We start from the raw sequence: 22,320 nt of genomic DNA on the forward strand, positions 1-22,320 counted from the left end.
CCCCTGTGTGCCCAGCACACTGGTGGGCACCCTCCTGCCCCGGAGCACCCCCGCATCTGCCCCCAGTCCGCTTCCCTGCAGGACTTTCCGCCCCACTGAACGCTGGTGACCCTTCCCTCGTTCCTAACACCCCTCTCCCCCGTGGCTTTTCATACTTCTCTTCTAGTCTTCTTTTCCTAAACGGATTAATTATATAAGGCACATAAAACGTGTAGACAACAGCACAGCAAAATCAGAATGTTCCCTATTAGCTTGAGAAATAACTCATTACCGAGAAGGTTTGAAACCACCTGTGTCTCCCCCCTCCCTCCCCACAGGTCAGTTCCCTCCGGAATCTATCAGTTATTCCCATGAGTATTTTAAACAGTCACGACACATGCAGGTATCCGCTTATAATATGGACATATGTCTTTGATGTTGTTAAATTCCACACAGCTGGACTCAGACTGGGTACCTGCCGTGCTTTGCTTCTTTTGCTGAACACTGTTGAGTTCTCCACGTCGACACACGCACTGTAACGCATGTTTTCACTGCTGCGGAGTATCCTACTGCCACAACTGACTCCTTCATTCATTCTCCTGCTAATGGACATTCTGATGACTCCTTACCTGTGACAAATTGTTTCTAATAGTGTAATACATGCACGTATTCTCACTGTAAAATATTCAAATAATACAGGGTACGGAATAGATGATGGAAGTCTCCCGCACTTACTGCTCACCTCAGAAGGAACCGCTGCTGGCCCCTGTGTGCATACTCCCTGCCCCTTCGTGGGCGTGAACGTGTATGTGTCTGTTCATACGCCTCGGTGTCTTTCCTAAGCTTCACTGTCCTTGATACCCGCCCCTCCCCTGTCTCCGATGCTCCCATCCTTCAGATCCTTCCTGGTCCTCTCATCCCACCCCCTCTCCAGAGCCCGCCTAGGTCTCCGTTTCAGCCTTGTATTCTCAATTTCCCTGCATTTTCTTGGTCTCCACCAGTGTCACCAGCCCCACACATTGATCTCCTTAAAGCTCCACGGGCTTGCCTCTGAGCTCCAGCACCTCCTGGCACCTGTCCTTGGACGGTCACAAGCATTTCAAACCCAAACTATCCAATTGTCCAAACGAACGCCCACGGCCCCTCCCTGCTGCCCAGCGCCTGCCTTTCTTCTTTGTCTTCTCCCAGTCCTTCCCTCCCTCCTTCCCTGACATCTCAGATGCTCTCTGCTGTGTGTCCCAACACTCTTCTCCCCACTTCCAGCCCGACCTCCTCACCGCCTCTTTGAGGAGGGGCGGGCTTAGGAGCCCACGAAAGGAACAAACATCCCACACAACTCCCTTGTCTTTGGTGACTCCCTAACATCTGCTGGATAAAATCCAAACTCCCCAGCATGGCATTCAAGGCCTCATGGGGATGGGCAGCCCCGTGTCTTCTCTGCCCAGTTCCCAGGCAGCCTGAGTAGGGTCTCACTGAATGCAGCAACCCTGTGAGAACTGTCCTCTTTCAAGCCTCTATGCTTTTGTTTGTGCTGTCCCTGCTGCCTAGGGCACCTTTCCCCATCACTGTTGGTACCCACCATTCTAGATCTCCTCTGAGAACTCTTCCTGGCGCACCCAGCCAAACTCCCCCTCCGTGCATCCACCACGCTCTGTACAAATCAACTATAACTGCTGAAGACCCCTGGCCCAGGTTGACCAGGAAGCTCCTAATGTCCAAATCCCTTTTTGTGAGCCTTGCATGTACACTGGCACAGGGTACGCTGCATCTTGATTTGACACTCAAATAAATATGGTGGCCACGATTAAAGCAATGGTGCCATTGTGCATTATGTCCAGTTGGCACGCCTCTCCCCAGCCTCGTGTAAGCTTCCTGGGGTTGTGACACATCTTATTTTGATCTGATTTCCACATGCCTGGCACTGGCATTTCAGTTACGGGTTCAAAGGATGCCTCTTTGGGGACAGGATGAGCTCCATCATCCCCCTTGGATCTCTGCTCTCTTATTTCATCATCTGTGCCTCCAGTCTGCTAGCCCACAAGTCACGGCTGTGTGAATTGGGAAAAGGCAGCCCTTCCTTGGGTGCAGCCAAGGTCTAAGAGATTGGTTTGGTGATATGAGCAGGGGCTGGATTTCAGCCTCCACTTTCTGTCCCAGCCAGGGCACTGTTGTGCAGTAATCGACCTGCACAACTGTATAGGACAGCCCTGTCTGTAATGATTTACTTAACTATCAAGGTGGCACTCAGACTATTCATTTCCTCTGCCCGCTCCCATCCTCACTCACTGCCCCCCATATACACACACTCTTCAAGTGGCATCTCCAATCCACCTCACTTAGAATCTCAGATCTTCCCATTCAACATACTTCTCCGTTTTACAGACGAGTCCCAGAGAGAAGTGTCTTGCCCTGTGTCGCTCAGAGCTAAAGGAGAAATGAGAAGTGGTGGAGGGTGCTGAGGGGACATAGAGGATTCTGGAGACCAAGGAAGGAAAGTACCAAGACCAGAAGATACAGTCCCTATGGGGAAGTCCTTTACGTGCTACATCTAGTGCTGGCATAGAGTGGGTGTGCCCTAAAACATCGCCAATTGCTTCTATCTGCAGGCGCAGAACGGGGAGCCAGCCCAGCCAGGAGTGGCAGGGCCTGGGGTCCTAACTGCAGACCTGGACTCCTCCTGGGATTACCTTGGCTCTAAAGACTCAGAGGATCACTAAACTTGCTCCCACAGCCATCTCTACTCCCCTGCTTGAGTGTTCACACATGGGGCCGGGGGGGGCTGGAGCTCCCCCTTCTCCATCCCCAGACCGACCCTTCCTCTCCCCAGACCACAGACAACACGCCAGGCAGCCACCCCTCCCCCACAGCTGCCCTCCCCGGTTGGTTCCATCGGCTCAGGTGTCTGGACAGTGGTCACGGGGAGCAGGACAGGATTCAGTCCTTGAAAGGGCAGGTCCACGCGCCCCTGATGCCAATCCCCTGCCAGCTGAGTCCCCAACCCCTGGGTGCTATCTCCGCATGGCTGGCTCCAGAGTCCTCCCTGACGCGAGAAATAAACTATTCTACAGACACTGGAGTCTGGAGACTCCACTTGGCAGACAAAGGACTGTGCATATTATAATTATATTTTCAATTAGCTGTTCACTTCTCTCCCACACTTGCTAACCAAGATCCAAGAAGAAACGGCCAATTTTAATCATGAGCTTCACTTCTCCCGCTAATGGGGTCAGACTCCGGTGCCTTTACTGCACACGGGCTCTGCAGAGAGACTTCTGTGCCACTTTGAGGCAAGGTTCAGGACTAGAACCCACATCCCCCAACAAGGCCCAAAAAAGAGCTGCACCAGCCTCCCTCAACCTCAGACTCAAGGTTTCTGAACCCTACCTGTAAGGTCTAGACATCGAACCTCGTTTAAGGAATAAACCCTGCAGTAGGGAGCTCCTAGTCTGATGGAAGTCACCTAGCTCCTGTCCTCGGGAAGCTCTCAACCTGCTGACAGAGCGTCGGGGAATGCCTTAAATGACTTTCCTCAATCTGGGCTTTCCCATGAAGTATGGAAGAATGTTATTGTTTAATTATCTTATTAAGAGCAATAATAATTGCTACGATTTATTAAGTACCTACAGTGTGCCAAATGCTGCACAAAATTCTATTATGTATTATCTCATTTAACCTCAACAGTACATGTACTGTTATCCCCATCTTACAGACAAGGTAAGGGAAACTCAGCAAGGTTACATAACGTAAGTAACTTAAACTAGCACCGCGGGTGCCAGGGTAAGAGGTAGGGTCAGAACTCGAACCCAGAGCATTATTCTTAACCACTGTGCTATGCTTTGCTTAGCAAAGGTGACAGAGAAAGAAAAGTGCCAGGGAGAGAGACCCCCAGGCCCTGGACCCCTGGGCCAGGATGCACCTTTGATGGTGGGGGAGGTGCCAGATGAGAAGGGCAGGTGGGTGAAAATTTCTTTCTGAAACTGGGTAACACCTTCAGGCCGTTCCAGAGACACTCGGGGCACAACTGAGGGTTTAGAGATGCCAAGGGCAAGGCAGGCTTGGGCCAAATCCTCTGCCACAAATTCGAGCAAATATATTTGCCCATACAACCACGGGGCACCCAGGGCCAGGGCTCCACTTGCTCCACCTATACTGTGGGCACAGAGATCTGCTAGGTGTTCTGTCTAGGACAAGTGTCTGCGTGTACCCACATTATAGCTGTGGCAAAGGGGCTCCTGGATTCTTCATTTCTCCCCTGCAGTGGCACTTTTAACACTGTGTTAAAATTGTTACAATGCTCTCTGTTTCTTTCCTCTCTGTTTTTAGGCAGCTCCCACTTTGAAGGTGCTCAGTAAATCCAGAGTGGGTGAATGAATGAATGCATGATTGTAATCTCACAGACTTGGCGGAGAGCTGTGTGCTCCCGAAGTCTCAAGCCCTCACAGTGGGAGTCCAACCAAACACTGGGTGCAAGGACTAGCGTCCCAGTCCTGCGCTCCTGGCTACCTTTATCCACTACACTAACGGCCACTGGGCCTAGGACACCCTCCGCCCCCGTCCTCTGGCAGCCCAGCCCCTCTTTTACCTCCTGTCCCTCTAACCAGGGGACAGGCCCTCGGAGTCCAGGACCCAGCCCCTCGCCCCGCCTGGATCCCTCCAAGCCGGCGTTCTAGGAGGGGATACGAAGTGGCCACAAGCTTCCACGTGGGGGCGCTGGAAGGGCGCCGGAAAATCTGGAGCGGGGCCGCGGCGGCGTCATCGGGTTGAGGAACCCACATCGCCACCTGACGGCTGCCCCCTGCCTCCGGGTCCCCACGAGGCAGCCGTGACCCCTCCCTGGAGCCCCTCCCTCCTGCCTCCCTTCCGGGCCCCGAGGTTCCCGGCTGTCTCCGGTTGGCGTCCCTCCGTCGAGGTGAAAGCGCACGGAGCGGCAGGCAGACCCAGGTTCGAATCCCGACTCTGCCACTTGGCGGCTGGCGGCCCTGCCCAAGGCCCGCGCTCAGCCTCCCCACGCCGGCCTGCCAAGTGAGGCCCCTGCCGCCGCCGGCTTCGGACAGAGTGGGCGCTCAGGAAACGTCAGCTTCCTGCCCGCATCCGCCCTCCTCTCGCGTCTCCCTCTTCTCGGTTCTCCTTCAACACTTTTTTTTTTTTTTTTTGCTTTCTTTTAAATTCCTCCCTCCCGCGCCCTTTCTCTTCTGGGCTCCGCAATCTTAGCCAAACCGCAGCCTTTAGCAATCCTGCGCGCCCACCCGGCGCCCGGGGAGCCTCGCCGCGGCCGCGACCCGCCCCGCGGCCAGACCGCCGCCCCGCGCCGCCCCCGGCCCGGCTCGCGCGGGGGTGGGGTCGCGCGGGCCCCGTCCCCGCCCAGCCGGGGGTCGGCCCGGTCCTCCTGCCGGCGCGGCGCCCCAGCCCACCCGCCGCCGGGGCCGCGAGCGCGGGGCGAAGCGGGGCGCAGCGGCCGGGGCCGTGCCCGGGTGGCCGAGGGCACCGGGCGGGGCGGCGGGCTCGGCCCCAGGACTGCCAGCGCCAGCCTGACCGCAGCCCGAGGGCGACGCTGCAAATAGCCGCGGTTTCCAGCCCGTGCCCTGCCTCCCTCTCGGCCTTCCGGACCTTTGGGGTTTTCTCTCCCTTCCTCCGGTCGCCTCTCCTTTCTGCCCCTTGCCCCGGGCCTCGTCCCCGCTGTGTGCCAACCACATCCTTCCCCACGCGGGATGGCTCCTGCTGGGGAGCCGGAGCCGGGCCGGGAGACCAGCGCGGAGGCCCGGGGTCCCGCAGGTCTGCTAATCAGAACAGTTACTTTAGGATTAATTGAGCGCGTGCTACATGCCAAGCTCTGCGTGGAGCGCTTTGCCGGCAGGAATTCGTGAAATCTTTACCACGCTCTATGAGGGGCAGCTTCAATTTGCAGATGGAGAAACTGAGGCTCAGATACTCCTTAGGGGCTAAGGTCACCCGTTTGCACTTGCAGAATGGAAGGCCATCTCCCCGACAACGGGTCCAGGCCCTGCCACCGCCTCCAGCCCGGTGGGTGAGGCCCCCGTGGGAGGTGGGAAGGGGCCGGCCAGAGGTCCTGGAAGCTGGTCTGCCAACTGACTCTCAGTGTCACCCAGAGCAAGCCTGGCCTGCCTCCGTTTCCACATCGGTGAAATAAAGGGGATGAAAGGCAAAACTTTGCTCTAAGGAAGAACTTGTTAACAACAGTGGAAAACCCAAAATGCAATGTGAGGCAGGCGGCGTCCTGCCCCTGGGGCACTTCACCGGGAGGCTGGTAACTTCCTCCTTGGAGTGTTGAGAGGGACCCACAGGCAGGGACTGGCTGTGTGGAAATGAGGCCCAGTCTGGGAATCTGCATTTTAGCAAATGCAGGATTGGAACCCATCAAAGAGATTGCTGAAAGGGGGCAGAGGGGGAGCTCCTTCCCCAAATGCTCCATGCCTGTCTTTATTCATCCTGCCTTGGCTAGCCTGGACTCAGAGTGCACGTTTATTAAGGACCTACTGTGTGCCAAGCATGCGTCTATCACAGCCCCACTCCCAGACAGCTCATAGGATAGTCAACTCCCATACAGCAGAGCCCACAGCTTCCTCTGGGGGTCGGCCGCCTCGTGCCAGGCTGTGCAGCCCAGTGAGCAGAGCAAGAGCCAGCTGGCACCTCTGCTTTCCCCCTCGGCAGCCTCCCTTGTGCAGGACACAACCTGCACAACCTCTCACAGCAGCCCATGAAGAGCTGCAGGAGACATAAGTGGGGGATGTTGGGGAAAGGGGCCAATTACTTCTTGCTGGAGATGGGAACAGAGACAGAGAAACTCTACAGAGGAGGTGAACATTAAGCTGGACCTTTAAGGATGAGCAGAGCTCACCAGGGGGAGAGAGGGGTCCAGGCAGAGGCAGCAGCGTGGGGGCGGGAAGTCACGGCCTGTCCTGGGAGGAGGTGGCACAGCATGTCCTGGGCAGGGAGGGTGGAGGACTGGGGACTGGGAAGGAAGGCACGCCCTTCCCTTGCTCCCACCGGTCTGTGGGCACGTGCCAAACTGCACATAGCTTATCTGCCAAACAGAGGTCTGCATGCCTTGATCATGAGCTCCTATAGGACAGGGACAGTGTCTTACTTCACCTTCTGTGGCCCCGTGCCTCAACCAGTGTCAATAATAGTAGCAATAATAATAGCCACTGGGTAGCAAATATTGACCATCACATACTGTGCTAAGTGCCCCACCTGCATTATCTCATTTCGTCCTCAGACTTTGAAAACAAGTGCTATTATTAATCCTGTTTTACAGATGAGGGTTCTAAGGTTTAGAGGGATTAAGTGACGTACCTAAGGTCACACAGCTACTTAGTGGTGGAGCTAGAGTTGGAATGCAGGCCTCTCTGACCGCAGAGCCCTTGTTCTAGACTGACGGGTGGATGGATGGCTGAATAGATGGGGGGATGGGAGAGAGAGAGGAACTAAACAGAGAAGTCCATGCCAGGGAGATTGAAATTCATGCCAGGGCAACGGGAAGACACTGGAAGGCTGTAAGCAGGAGAGACAGGTCAGGTTAGGGATTTACAAAGGGGACAGATGGTTGAGAGCCAATGACACTTGAGGCAGGAGGCCGTTTTTCTGGTAAATCCCAGTTCCCACTTGTGGGGAGCTTCATTTCTTTAAGCACCGAGTTATTTCTCTTAGGGCAAGACATGTTTTTGTGCACACATGGGATTACTGATGGAGGGAAATGCCGAGGAAGAGGGGCTCAGAGTCGGGAAGAGGAGACGAGTGGCAGAATACTGCGAAGTTCTGGGGAGAGCCTGTCCTTGCAGGGGAGCACAGCACCAGGAAGGGAGGAGCCCCACAGCCCCACTCCCCATTTCCAAGGTGAGAAGTTCCCCTCGGGGTTTTCAGCCCGGAAGCTGGAAGCTCCAGGCCCCACACACTGCCCCATTGTGCACCTGCCACTGGGGGAACACAGCCAAAGGTGAGGCAGGCGTTGCATCAGAGTGTTAAGCCCTGGGATCAAATGTTAGGGGGTGGCAGTGGAGGAGGTCTCACCCCTCCTCCTGCTATCACTGGACTTTCCAGCCGGGGAGGGACTCACAGGAAACGGCCTGGGGCTCAATAAGCTGATGGAAGGAAGCAGGATGGCTGGAAGGACCAGAGAACAGGGGGAGCTTCCCCCACCTACACTCAGGGAGCCAAAGTGCGGACGCGAGCCTGCTGGAGGCGGGCGTCTTTGGGCTGCAAGGGGCTCCCAGAAGGTTCCGGGACAGAGCAGGCTCACCACGCTGCCCTGCCTGAGCCTGCTTCTCCTGACGGGGCTGTCCTTGTGTGCTGCGGCAGGTGACGGTGGAGAGGAACGGGCACTCAGCACTGAAGCAGAGCCCTGGATAACTGTGACCTTGGAGGTATCTTTGGGGAGAGGCTCTGACCTGGGCAGGAGATGATCCACGGCGGAGGGGCGGAAGATCCCTCCATGGCTGCCAGGAAAGCAGCTGGACACTGCCAGGCAGCTTGTCTGACTCCCCTTCCCGGGTAGTCTCAAGGCCATGAGCACTGGCATGGCAGCCCTCCAAAGGGGTGAATGCACATGGGAGCAGCTGTGTGTGTGTGTGTGTATGTGTGTGTGTGTACTGTTTAAGAAACATTTATTTAACACATATGTTTCTGGCACTATCCTATATGCTTTATAAACATCAACTCATTGAATCCTCACATCAACTTCATGGGGAAGGTCCCATTATTATCCTCATTTCACAGACAAGGAAATTGAGGCACAGAGAGGTCAAGTAGTTTGTCCAAGGTTGCACGGCTTCAAAAGCACAACTACACACCTTAGGTCTTAGTCTGGAGCTCGTGGGACCAGCAGGGACCTGGCTAGGGACAATGGAAACCGCTCTGTCCCTCACAACTTGTCCCACCTTTCAGGATCAGAAGCAGATGTTTTTCTAGGCCTTGGACTAATTCAGTCACTTCCAATCTGTGTGCAGTAAGGAGAAGGCAGCAGGATTGGGGACCAGGGTTCAAGCCTCAGCTGCTCCACTGACTCTTGCTGCTTTGTGATGTCAGTTTCCTCACCTGCAAAATGAGGGGAGAAGAGAGATGATCCCCAAGGCTTTTCTCCAACTTTGACATGCTCTGCAGAGTCAGCGCCAGACACCAGGGTGCCTGGGCCAGAGACAGAGAAGCCTTGCTGTGTGCGGGGAGTGGGGGCTTCTCTGCAGCCCCTTGGGAAACATCATCATAAACTTAAACTAGTGCTGCTGGGCTTTCGCCCTTCCTAACCTGGACAAATAATTTAATCTCTCTGTGACTCAGTGTTTGCATGTGTAAGATGGTGACAGTAAAAGCTGTTTTCATGGGGTTTTGGTGAGGATTAAATGAGTTACTATATCAAGTGCTCAGATCAGTGCCAGGAGCATAGTAGGTGAAACGTTAGTTATTATGATGATGTGTGGTATTGCATAAAAGCTGCCAAAATGCCCAGTGCCATCACAGAGCAAGCGTTTGCTAACTGTGAGCTGTCATCGAGACTGTCATTGCTCAGGCTGTCCTGCCTGTCTCCTCACCAACCTCCCCCAACCCTCACTCTCTGCTCCTTCAGGAAGGCTCCCCACCCATCACTCAGCGCCAGCTGCAGCAGGTGAAGAGGGGCAAGGCGAGCCAGTTCTTCGGGCTGATGGGGAAGCAGATGGGAGGTGAGTGGCAAAGGTGGGCGGGAGCCCAGCAGGCAGGGTCCTGAATTAAAGCCCAGGTCCCAGAGTCAGGTACTGCAGTCCAGACGTGGTCGCTCAGGAGATGGGTTGGGGCAGACAATAGTGTGAATTATCATCCAACCAGGACACTTTGGAGAGTGTTGATAATCATGACAGGTGACAGTTGTAAATAAACTAGGCTGTCCCCAGCATACGGGGAGTGTGATCGCCTGAAAGGTGAGGGCGAATGCTTTGTACCCTGGCTGGTGCCCTCAGCTTCCATTCTCTGGATGGCCGTGGGCGGCGGGGGGTGGGGGGAGGAAGTTCGAGACCAGCGTCTCCGTGTGAGCACAGCCACAAGCCAAGCTTTCTAGTCAATTCTTAAACCAAACCTGTGTTTCCTGAGACCACTTTCAACTCGGGAGTCCTGTCCTGGGGAGATAAAGGAGAAAACAGTCTAGAGAGCAGTTTTTTCTTTCTCATTAACATATTTTTTAAGGGGCACTGCTCAGTGTTGGTGAGGTTGTGAAGAAACGGGCACTTTTATACACTGTCCATTTGGAGGACACATTGGCAACATCCATCAAAGTTGGAAACACCCACACCGTTTGACCGTAGTCTCACTGTGGGGAATGTCTCTAGTAGGCAGACTATTGCTGCGTGAGCCCTGAGATGTTTGCAACAGAGCGCTCATTGCCAACTTGTTTGTAATAGCAAAAGTTTGGAAATAACATAAAGACTATCAGTTGGGTAATGGTCAAACTATATTAGGCACATCCATAACCTTTGCAGCAATTAAAAAGGATGAGACCGATCTGTGGAAAGATATGGAAATATCTCCAGGATATACGTGTAAGTGGAAAAAGCAAGTTATAGACCAATATGCATGATGGGAACCTACATGTTTTTTTAAAAACTGCATACTTACACACATAGATATGCAAACACATAGGGAAAGTTCTAGAAGGATCAATATCAAACTGTAAACAGTGGTTACATCTAGGACAGGAAGTGGAGATGATGTGGAGTAAGTGAGAAGAGACTTTAAATTTTACTGTACAAACCTTTTCATTGCTTGACTTTTTTTTTTTATAGCAGGCATGTATTCAAAGACTGCTTTTGTAATTAAAAAAATATGCACATAAAAATAGAGAAAACCAACTTGTGACCAAGCACTTTTAGCGTTAGTTTCCTTCTCTACAAAATGAGTTTTGGACTAGGCCACTTCAAAGTTCTCTTCCAAATCCAACAACCCCCGAGGAGCAGGGGATGGGGGTGTAAGAGACCTATTTCTTGAGCAGCTACTATGCTTACACCCGATTAAATCTCCACAACATCCTCCTCATCACTAGCAGCAGAACTAAGACTCAGATAGGGTAACGGCTTTTCCCAAGGATGCCCACCCAGCCGGCGCCAGAGGCCAAGGACACCAATGTTTGTGCACTGCCCACTGCTCCCCACTGCCGCCTACCGGGCACACTCCTACTGCCACACGAGGATAACGGGCAGTGACTACAGTTCCAATGGAAGACCCACCAAGGCACTGACACCCACATAGCCATGAGCCTTTCCCACCTCACCAAGCCCCCAAGGAAGCAGTGCAGTCCTCATTCCTTCCCTCTCCTTCCCCCAGGAACACCTCGGATCCAGCCAGGGAGAAAAGCAGGTAAACGTTGCCCAGCCCTTCCTTGCCCTCAGCATGGGCCCAGGGGAGGGTTGAGCTGTCCTGGCCACTAACAAATCAGGGAGGTGAGGGGACATGCTCCGGTCAGGGGCATGCCAGGCTGGCTTTGCTGCGCAGAGGGTGAGGCCAGTGTGGTTTGGCCACGTTGATCTTTCTGGTTGTTTCCTTAGAGGGGTGATCTACACATGCCTAGGCAGAGGTTGCAGGGATAGGACACAGGGATGGATCTAGTTCTGCCACAGTTTCAAAATTACCTTGGGTCTAAAGCCTGGAACTGGAAAAAATAAATCAACCACCAAAGATAAAAGAGTACTCAAAGCTCTAATCTCCTGTGCCCAGAAGGATCTTCAAAGTGTGAACCTGAGTAGCCGCTACCCTGCTTAAAACTCTTCAGCAAAAAAGGAAAAACAAAATCAAAAGAAAACAAACCAACCTGTGCCCACCGCCCTCTCAGGACTCTCTCAGGATCAAGTTCAATCCGCTAACATGACTCCCCACATCCTTCAGGGCTGCCCTTGCTGACTTGGCCCCAGCCCCATCTCGAATGCTACCCTTCCTGGACCCCTGCCCTACCCTACCCAGACGGAGCTTGTCTCCTCGGCACACTGCACTGCACTGTCCTGCTGGGTCACACGGCTGGTGTCCCCAGACGGGAAACCCCCCAGTGAGCAGGCATCGTCTGCTATTGCCTCCGTCTCCCCAACTCCCAGTACAGTTTCTGCTATTAAAGCACCCACTAGGTGTTTGTGAAGGAAGAGCAGACCAGAAGAAACAATGGAGGAGTCAGGGAAGGAACCAGTGAATGAATGAGCCAATCCTTGGTGTTTCCTCAGCTCCAGGGATGATTAAGAAGTGATTCCATTTGCAAGGCCCTGGCCCCAGCCTTCCCTGGTTCCCAAGACAACCTCCCTCTGCTGTCTCTTCCTCCCCCTCTTCTCTCTCCAGCACCAGGGTATCAGTCGGAACAAACCGTGCCTGGCCTCCTGGGCAGGAGAAGACCGTCCACAGAAGGTAGGCGAGGGCCTCTAGTGGTTGCCAGGGCATCATGGGATGGTGGCCAGACACTTTGTTGCCAGTCCGGGGGAGGGGGGAGCAGGCAGCTGGACAGACAGAACAGGCTCCGTCTGCACAAGCCATCAGGCGGGAGGCAGTCGAGGTGCAGGGAGGTGGTCTCTGATGGCCCAGGACTGAAACCGCTGTGGCCCTGAAGCCACACCCTCCCCACCCCTAACGCTCCCAGCACCCTCTGCCCCGCCCGCTACAGCCAGCTGAACCCACATGGAACTATGTACAGTTTTCTGGAAACTGGAACCTCCCCATATTCCCTCACTGTCCATAAAGTTCTAATCGTTAATGTTACTGGAGCCTTTAGTCTTCAGAGCATTTCTGCCCTTGACAATCGTAAGTGCAAATCACCCTGGGAGGGGTGACACCCTAAGCAGTTATCAGCTCACACCTTCTGGCAGGGGCCATACCCCCAAATGGTTCCCAGGGGCCAGGCATGAAAGCAAGTAAATGAATCAGGCTGGGGAAAGATCACAGCTCACAAGAGACACGCAGCAGGTGCCCCAGGGGGTCGAGGACGCGGAGCCCCAGCCTGCCCATCCTAGTGCCGAACCTTCCCTCCCCCACCCCCCCAGAGCTGCAGACTTCTGGCCCTCCCTAGCTCCCCCAAGAGAATACCTGCTCAAGCCCTTCCATTCAAAGGGCCACGGAAGTCACCCCAATACCAAATAGAAACGAATGTCCCTCCGTGCATGGTGTGGGCAGGAAGCTTAGAAGTTGTCATTTGTCAGAGATGGAAAACTACTTGCCCAAAGTTACACAGTGAGCTGATAACAGAGCCAGGACTAAGAGCTGTGTCTCTTGTTTCCTAGTCCACGGCACTTTCCATGTCCCCAGGAGGGCCTTTGGGACTTTTGGATCCCCTTCCCTTCCGTTAGGAGGATAACTGAAGTTGGTTCTGTCCATGCTCGGGAGGGGTTAGCAATTGGATAACAGAAGATACGGCAGATGAACCTGTAATGTCATTGCAGGATACGTCCAGACAGGAGCAATGGGGCTGGGGAGAGGGAGGGCCTTCACGGGGGTGACTAGGGAAGTCTCCAAGGGTGGAAGAGGCAGACAAGACTCTCCTAACCACCGTCCGTGTACCAAACTGTCCCCAGGCAGAGAAGATGAGGACCAAGGTTCAGAGTGAGAGCCTCCACTGTGCGCTTCTCAGAGGACGCCACCTCTCCCTACCTGGATGTCACAGCTGACCAGCAGGCAGGCCAGATCCCTTCTCTGTGTGTCTCCTGATCTCAACACTGGCATTTCACACGAGGCCCAAACTGAACTCATGGGGCTTTCCCTGGGACTCTCAGTGTCAAGCAGCAGTTGTGCATGAATGCACAGTGGTCACCCTCTTTGCCCTCCTGCACTCAGAGCCCTCATCTCACCGTGCAGCAGCAGCGAGCCTCACGCACTGTGTACCTCCCATGCCCCGCACACAGGAGGGGCTCAATAAAGGCGTGACCAGTGACCGGCTCCTTCTCCAGTGCACGGCAGGGGACAGGAGTGGCCTCCCTGGCATTTCAGCAGGCCAAGAGGCCTTTTGCAGAATTGCCAAGAGAAATACTAAACAGCCCTGGTCCTTGGGTGGAAAGACAGGCTTAGGACACAGGTAAGGACAGGTAGAAACGGGAAAGAAATGGGTTACAGGCTGTGACAGGGTGGGGAGGTACTGCAGGCACCTTTGGGTGGAAGGGATTTGAGGGCAAGGGGTCTTTTTCCCCTTTGGGTTCCTGTGAAGCCCCAGCATGAAAGACACCCTCTCCCTACACAGTCATGATCACAAGGGCTCGTGTCTCCTGACTTGAAGAATTGGGTCCCACCCAGGTCACTCATCAATTCTTTCGTATAAAGTGGCCCTTCATCTAACTGCTTTGCTTTTAGGACAGTTAGCCCCATTCCTGAGCACGGGAGAGCTCCAGGAGTGAAATGGCTCCCGACCGACCGCAGGGAGCCCCCGGCTCATGGGGAGACCATTGTCCCTGCCGTGGTATTAATAGTTTACAGGCAGGTGGGACACAAAGGCTCTCAGGATGCTCAAAAAGAGGCACCCCAGCATCATGGGATCCCAGGGGCACCCCGAGTGGTGGGCATTGAGGTGCTGGACCAGAGGAGCTGGCAGCCGTGCGGGCCGGCACAGCGGGAAAGGAGGTTCATTAAGTCACTAGGCTACAACACATTTCGCTTCTCCCTGACCCTCTCTCCGAAAAGAAGGAAATGGGTTAGTTTTTCTGGGCAGTTCATTCTTTGCAGCGCGGGTGCGGGGAGCCAGGCTATATTTAAAAGGAGGGGAAAGCTGGTGTTGGCACAGAGGCCAGGACCTTCCTCTGGGTGCCAGGAAAGTTTTCAGCAGAGGCTGCTCAGAGGAGGCCAAGTGGCGCCAGCACAAGCAGGAAGACTCCTTCCACGCGCCTGTGGGGAAGTCTCTGTCCCAGGGGGGACTGTTCATCATGAGCCCCAGGTGAACCGCAGGCACAGTCTTCACTTTCGCACCTCACTGTCGTGTCCAGTGATGGATGTGGGGGTGGGAACAGCGCAAGCCTCCTCCGTGAGTCTGACACTGCCGAATTTCCCAGTTAATGTTCTTCTCCTCCCCGACCCCCAACCTCCTAACCCACCAGGCCTCCTCCCCACCCACCCACCGGAGGTGAGGTCCCAAGAGGTGGTTCACTGCGATAAAATAATAACCCAACTCAAAAGACCTGCAAAGAGGGCTGAAGGCTTTCTTCTTATGTTTGAAGTTTGGGACATTTAGGAAAAAATGAAATTCACCAAATACTTGGTGACTTTCCTCTATGTGCCACACTTTACCAGGAACTCAGATGGGACTGGGAATACGATTGTGTGGGTACGGAATTTGCCCCTGAAGGCACGATGGCCTTATAGGAGTGCCAAGACGCACTCAGTGCAAAGCCCACATTCCGCTCTCCAATCCTATCTTTTTCAAACCCACCACGTTCACTCAGGCTCCTGGTTTCTGCACATGCCGTTCTCTTTCCATGCTGCTGGAATGGAATTTTCAGTCAATTTCTCTGGAAGGTTTTCCAGCCCGGGGAACCACCTATTCGCTCCCTCCTCGGCATCACCAAAGCGCCTTGCACACTGTTCCCTTAGCACTTACTCTACGCCATGGCGTGGATGCTGTAATGAATACTATCTCCCCAGCGAGACAGGGTTTCTCAAGAACAGGGACCATCTCATTTCACTTTGTACCCTTCAGTGCCAACGACAGTGCTTGGCACATAAGAGGTCCCTGGAGAGTGTTTAGACAAAGGATTCACATTTCCTGTCCTCAAGGAGTCTAGGGAACCAAACTTAATACAAGTGAGTTAAATAAATAATAGTGATGCCATTTACTGAACCAACATGTCCTGTAGTTCTCAAACTCAACTTGTCCACACACTGAACTTTTGATCCACTGGCCCAAAGCTACCCTCACTAGCTTCTGCTCCTCCAGACTGCTCTTTCCACATCTTTTGTGTAACACTAAACATCCAGCTCCCAGGACCTAACGGATCTTGATGAATATTCGTTTCCTGAATAAATGAGTGAAAATATGCCAGGCATGACAACTCACCTTCACAATTGTTATCCCCATTCTGCAGATGAGGATACACCACCTGCTTGAAGTTACACAGGAAATGGCAGAGCCAGGATTTAAGCCAAGGTGACGGACGTCACATACACCAACCCCTACACCTGGCCTATGCCAAGTCTCAGGCAGAATCATGGGCCTATTTGGGTAGGAAAGAAACATTTCCAAGTCTGACCCCAGCATACCAGTCCCTCAAGAAGCTCCTTCCAGATCCAGTCATTTTAGGAAATGTCACATCCTGTGTCTTTCTCTGGAAAACACCAATGCCCGTTGGCCTGCTGAAGGTTTTGAGAAGCCCTATAGTCAAGCACCATACTGGATTTAACTTTAGCTTAGTGTTTTCCAAATTTATTTGACACAGAACCCTTCTTGCCCATACTTTTGTATTTAATGGAACACACTTTGGGGAATGTTGAAGTAGAGGCTTTCTTAGTAAACAGGAAAGGGGCTAACAGAGACTAATCCACGTGCACGTCGAGGCTTTGTGTAAAGGAATGATGACAGCTATGGAGGCCGAGTCAGCTTACAGAAAGACTTGAAAAAAACCAGGATAAACATGAACTTGATCCAATGAGCAATGGAAAGCCACATGGATTGTCGAGCAGGGAACTGATGAGCCATGTCTTGATAGTAGAAGGATTTTCTTCACTTTTCCTGATCCATTTAAGTAAGTGGCTAAGAATTTTAAGGCTGGGAAGGGGCCTCAGAAGCAATTTGACTGGCAGCTGAGATATGCTGAATGACCAAACAGGAGCTGAACTGACTCTAAGGGTGCCATTTTTGCAGAATATGAACAGTGCCTCCGGAATTGCACAAGGTGGTGGCCCTCCTCTGGCTTCCAATCACAAGCTATCAGTTAATGGAACCTACAAGACCAAAATGAATTCCAGCCCTTCAGTTTCAAAAGTCCCTTTGTTTCACTTATTCCTTGCTGTGTGCGTACCAAGCCATCCCAAAACATGGCTTAGAACATTTCTCACGATCCTTTGGGTTGGTATGACTCAGCAGGATGTTTCTTTAGCTTCATGTGGTGTTAGCAGGGGTCACCCATGAGGCTCCACTCAGCTGGGAGTTTGGTTTGGGTTGAACCCTTCAAGACACACAAGTCTGGGGTTTTGGCACCGTCAGCTAGAGTACCTCGGTTCTCCTACACGTGGTCTCATCATTCAGTAATTTAGCCCAAGTTTCTGGTTTGGAAACATGTCAGCTCATGTCAAAGAGCAAAAGTGGAAGCTGCCAAAATATCACTTCCATGACATTCTATTAGTAAAAACAAGTCACAAGTTCGGCCCACACTATGGAAGAAAACAGACCTCTTATTGGAAGGAGCAGCACACACAGACAGGGATGGGGGTGATTGCTGGTGGCCATCTTTGGAAATGATCTATCTCTAAATTTGTAAGATAAGAGTGTAGGTTTCTGATAACTTTGGAATAGACTGAATATACCGTAAACTGTTCCCAGAAACAAATACCCAATTAAGAGCAAAGATTGGTTTCTTGGAATGAACATGACTTGTCAAGGATAAAGGTGTTTATATCTCACATGGAACATTTGGGAGGAGCCATGGAGCCAAAGTTGTGCAACAGCATGGGTTATTTTTTCCACTCTTGGGCACAAGTAAACAAACCCCCAAACCCGAAAATGGTGGCAGCATGGCCTGTATCTAAAGGTATTGCTCAAGAGGGAAGAGACAAACTGATGTTTTGGCACCAGGGACATTTTTCATCACTGGCAATCCTTTGTTTCCTTCTTAGTGACATTCATTGGCATTTTGTTAAAGATACCACAAAGGAAGAAAGCTATTATACTGTCCTCATCAGCAGGAGACAGTCTGGAAGAGGCAGTCATACCAAATTTTGTGGCAGAAAGTGCTGGGGCAAAACCAGTTGAGATCCAATTTCTATTAATTCCATGATCCCAATGTACAGCAAAGGGTGGTCTCTAGAATTTCTAGCACACTTCACATACTATTATTTTGCAAAGGACTTTTTGTATTTTATTCTCATGACATGCAAAACCCTGTACATTTTGTACATTCATGTACCTGTAAGGCCTACAAGGCAGAGGAAATAATGGTGAGAGCCTCAGCGAGCCAAGTCTTCTCCCTGTTGTCATGCCACTTCACTTGATGGGACTGGCTATTTGAGCCTGAGCACACTAAGTAGCTGAGAGCCTGGGGTAAGAGTGAAGGCAGGCAGGACACAGGATTCCTGTCAGGGCCTTTCCTCAAACCAGGGTTTCTTAATCCCATGTCCAGGAATGGACTTCAAAGGCACAATTTCCTGTCAAATGTGTGTGCATAAATAGGTGCAGTTAAAAAAAATCCAATACTTGAATCAGGTCAGGGGAAAAAGAGGGGTGAAGGATCATGGGTGATCCTGGCACCTCTCATGAAACTCTGCTTTGATGTCATTTGATGTCTGAATTGCCCATCAGAGGAGGAGAAGGCAGGTATGTCTAGGACTACCCTTTAAAACAGTTACTAATATATACCCAAAAAAGTTGATTCCATTTGTTTCATGTTCCAGAAGGGATGTGTACTGTAAGCAACCTGTGGCCTATTTCATACACTGGTTTGAGGTGATCCATAGCCCCAACAACTAGCTTGACATAGACAACTCCATCTGAGGCTGTTCCTAACCCTAGCCATGCAACTGCCCACAACTACAGGGACAAACAAAAGTAGATGACAAGTCAAAAACATCATCTTGTCACATAAAGTGTATACCACATTGTTAAAAATTACTTAATATGATTTCCTATTTCCATGTAAGAAATGGGAAAACAACACAGAGGCCTCACATGACCAGACCTCACAGCACTGTCAAAAGCATGGGATGTGGAATCCAAGCAGCAAGGCTCTCATTCTGTTCCCGTACGGCAGTGGCAAGACTACTATAAGCCTCACATTTCTCACCTGGAAGAGAGCTGTAATACCCACCTTACAGTATTGTGGTGAGGACTGACAAAAACCACAGAAGGGACAGTGCTTACTAGATAGTCTATTCCTAAATCAGAAGCGATGACAGAATGAGGCACATCTTTTGCTTCCTGGTTTAGCTTTTTGGCCCCCCTAACTTGCTGCTTCTAAGATCAACTAAAATTAATTGTCTGAAGGTTTTCACCAGTTTCACTATTATCCTTGCAATGGAAGCCACTTGAAACACGGGTGCCTGTGACAAGGAAATCAACTAGAAGGGAGGGGATGATTAATCATTAAGGAATCAGAGAAGGTTGAAGAGGCAAATGGTGGTGGTGGAGGTTCTGTGCGGGGATGGACCAAAATGGGATTTCTGGCTTCATTACTTACAGTGTCACCTTGGGCTCCGGGTCTCCTTCGGCAAACCAGTGTAAACGTCTACTGCACGGGGCTAATATGAGGGTCAGACAAGTCGGTGTGCAGGCACCGAGCGCAGTGCTGAGCATACAGGAAGCGGCCAGCACGTGCTAGGGCTCTCTCCTCCAGAGACGGAGTAGCTGCTTCCACTGAGGTTTCAGGAGTTAGATCCAAGAGTAACTCCAGACGTCTGCTCTTCTCATGAAGGAGCCTAAGCAGCTGAGTCTCTTTTATGCAGGTAAAAAGGAGTCAAAGCGGACAGTCTTGCTCGAAGTTGCCAAGGGAAGTGAACACTGTTCCCATACCTGTAAGGGGCTTAAACCAGACAAATCCTCCTTTTATTTTTAGGTGAGGGAAGGAAGTGGCAATCAGTGGAGGCTTGAGAACCGGACTGTGCACCTTGACCTCTAAGATTCCATCTCGTAGTCCATATCGCCTACTTAAATTTTTTCAAAATGTGAGGGAGAGCAGATTCCCCTTTGATTCAAATATTCAGAACAGGGAGATCTGGGCACACATTCTAAGAAAAGGCAAATATGAGAAGGCTCTTTTTACAATCTTAAGCTTCTCTCCATCTCATCCCCCACCTGAGTAAGTGTCACACAAGGGCTCCCGCCTTGCAAAGGAGGACCCTTGATTTGTCCACGGGAAAGGTTCTCACCACTACTGGCTACAATAAGCAAAACCGTTCCAGTACATAGAATTCCCACCCTCATCCCTTACAGCATACAAACAGAAGTGCCTAGCCTCCCTTTTCCTGCACTGGGTAAACGCTATAGGAAAAATGTAGCTATTTTCAGAAATAATCATTTCAACTCGAGAGAGTCAATGATTAGAGGCAACATTGCTCAATATTGCTGAATGAGCTTGGAGAGGAGAAGGGATATATCTGTTCCCACCTCCTGTAAGTAGCAATTGTACCCCGACCTACCCTAACTTTCTACTAGTTCTTTGCCCCTAAAATCAGAGGAAAACGAACTTAATGAAAGAATGTGCTAACACTGACTAGTCACTGCTATGCATACCTATTCGCTAGGACCAAAGTGAGGCAGATCAAATTTGTCCTGCCAACTAAACGAGTTCAGAGTAAGCATTCCCTCTATAGATAGCTTGCATCACAGGGGGTAAAAACTCCACAGCCACAAACCACATCCCTCAACAGTACACTACTAGGGAAAGCAAACCCCAAGTGCTTTTACTATTAGTAGCAGGTCATCTGCATCATTTTCATACACAAATGAGAGCCCCAAGATGAAACACACTTGAGCAGAGAACATGCTTTATTGAGAAGTAGATATAGAAGAGCACATTCTACCACATGTGGGGGAGGGTTTAGCTTCTGTAAAAGGCCTTTACCCCTTAAGAAAACCCCCAGTGAAGTTGCTTTTGGATAAATTTCAACAGTGACACTGAAACTGGGGGGGAGCTGCCACTGAACATGCTTAAAATTAGCTCCCCCCAACCCACAGTGAATATAAGTAGTGTACAGAGATGACAAGAGAAAGGCACAAATGACCAGAGTCGGGATTGTGGTGAGGGCTCCACATGAAGACAGCGTGTTGTCGGAGACCAAGTTGGGAAGGGTGACAAGTCATACATTAAAAGCTGCCCCAAGATAGCAGGTTATAACAGGCTAGAGAGAAATTAGAGGGAACATCTCTTCCTTCACTTGAACAACACTAAAAATAGGAGACCAGAGAATAGAAGGATGGTGGCAAATCCCAAAAAGGAAATGGAGGAGGAGTTCACTGAGGGGCAGAAGCACTTTAGTCCTAGAGGGAGGGTGAGGCACTGCTGAGAAGAGAAGCTAACCTTGGCAGGGGTGGTCATTCTGCCTTGCTGAGTCAGGGACTGAGATACGGAAGTCATTCAATCATTTTCAATTTCTCCCAGGGCGTTTGGACAAAAATCAGTGCAACTTATATGGAAGTATCAGTGTACTCTATCAGACTGGACAGGTGGGAAGGCTTTTGCACTATAATTAACTAGTTCACATGTAGCATGAAAGGGAGAAATGGAAATTATTTTGGCACCCGTAAATGTAAAAGGGGCAGGGAGTAAAGAGAGAAGAAAACATTTACTCCTGGGCACTTTCTGGTGAGGCAAAAAGTATCCATTCCCTTTCACCAAGACACTGCCCACAGGTGAACACAAACCAAAATATAGAACCACCATCTCTTACATCTTCTCTCCATCCCATTCAGATGGATTATGTGCTGTTACCAAGACTAATCCCTGGGAAACTCTTCAAGAGAAGTATTTGGCTCTGGTCAGCCTGATACTGATCAAAAACGGGTCTTCCAATAAAAATGGAGGGAAGAAATTTAAAGCAAGATGAAATCACCCCCTCCCAGCACACACACACTCACAAGTGCTACCTCTTCCCTGCCCCTCCACGGAACACATGTGTAAGGAAGGAGTAATTGGAAAGGTACTGGTGGTGGCAGCCGTATCTGGAGGTCTGGTGACCAGGTGGCAAGAAGCACTAGTACCAAGTGTAGAAGACACAACACAACCTCATGGGGCGAGAGAACATGAGGAGAGAACCAGTGACTGGACAGGTACAGTACCATAACAGAACTCCTTGGGTCAGTGCTGAGAGATCTGCACTCAAGTCTAACACAGATCCCATCCAGGCAACCTCACTGAGGCCGAAACAACAGTTCCTCAGAACCAGCGTCTGCAGTGTACATGAAGGTCGGAGCCAGGACAGTCCTGAGGGGGATGGCCTTCCCAAAGGATACTGTACTTGCCAATCACAAGAGCAACAGAAATGACAGACAGATCCCTAGGGTACGGATTCCTACTGCTGGGGTTCGCTGGCTCGGAATGACAGGTCACTTTAAGTGCCCTTGGGAGGGGTCCATTTTAAGCAGCTTGGATCCATGGTTTTATTGGAGTTGGACCTTTTGGCCTCTTTGGCTATCCACTCATCAATCAGGTCCTGGGGGAGAACGATGAGAAAAACTATTATACACATTTAACTGAAGTGCCTTTATAT

The 22,320-nt window shown here is 51.4% G+C and overlaps 2 protein-coding genes across 6 annotated transcripts in view; one reads left to right on the forward strand and one right to left on the reverse strand.

Moving 5' to 3' along the window:
* Positions 1-4,849: 4,849 nt before the first annotated feature.
* TAC4 (tachykinin precursor 4) lies at positions 4,850-13,855 on the forward strand. Of its 4 annotated transcripts, XM_045526223.1 has the most exons (7): positions 4,850-4,920; positions 7,648-7,833; positions 8,296-8,360; positions 9,557-9,650; positions 11,281-11,313; positions 12,277-12,342; positions 13,500-13,855. In XM_045526223.1, exons 2-7 carry the CDS (start codon positions 7,656-7,658, stop codon positions 13,529-13,531), a joined length of 468 nt encoding a protein of 155 aa, XP_045382179.1. In that variant the 5' UTR covers positions 4,850-4,920; positions 7,648-7,655; the 3' UTR covers positions 13,532-13,855. The 4 variants fall into 4 exon arrangements, with proteins under 4 accessions (XP_045382179.1, XP_045382176.1, XP_045382177.1 ...); XM_045526220.1 differs by lacking the exon at positions 4,850-4,920 and having other exon boundaries at positions 7,268-7,833; XM_045526221.1 differs by lacking the exons at positions 4,850-4,920; positions 11,281-11,313 and having other exon boundaries at positions 7,268-7,833.
* A 6,726-nt stretch (positions 13,856-20,581) lies between these two features.
* The window catches only part of KAT7 (lysine acetyltransferase 7), a 32,912-nt gene continuing 31,173 nt past the window's right edge, over positions 20,582-22,320 (reverse strand). For both annotated transcript variants that reach the window (XM_045526224.1, XM_045526225.1), the window contains one exon: positions 20,582-22,263. In XM_045526224.1, coding sequence (XP_045382180.1) covers positions 22,162-22,263 — 102 coding nt within the window. In that variant the 3' untranslated portion in view covers positions 20,582-22,161. The remainder of the gene's footprint in view (positions 22,264-22,320) is intronic.

Source organism: Lemur catta, chromosome 15 (genome assembly GCF_020740605.2).
Source record: "Lemur catta isolate mLemCat1 chromosome 15, mLemCat1.pri, whole genome shotgun sequence".
NCBI lineage: Eukaryota > Metazoa > Chordata > Mammalia > Primates > Lemuridae > Lemur > Lemur catta.

Coding starts and splice junctions, on each gene's coding strand:
- TAC4 (XM_045526220.1), top strand. CDS start 7,554: ATGACACTTGAGGCAGGAGGCCGTTTTTCTGGTAAATCCCAGTTCCCA. Junction 7,834..8,295: donor CCCCACTCCCCATTTCCAAG/GTGAGAAGTTCC, acceptor GTGCTGCGGCAG/GTGACGGTGGAGAGGAACGG. Junction 12,343..13,499: donor GAGAAGACCGTCCACAGAAG/GTAGGCGAGGGC, acceptor AACTGTCCCCAG/GCAGAGAAGATGAGGACCAA.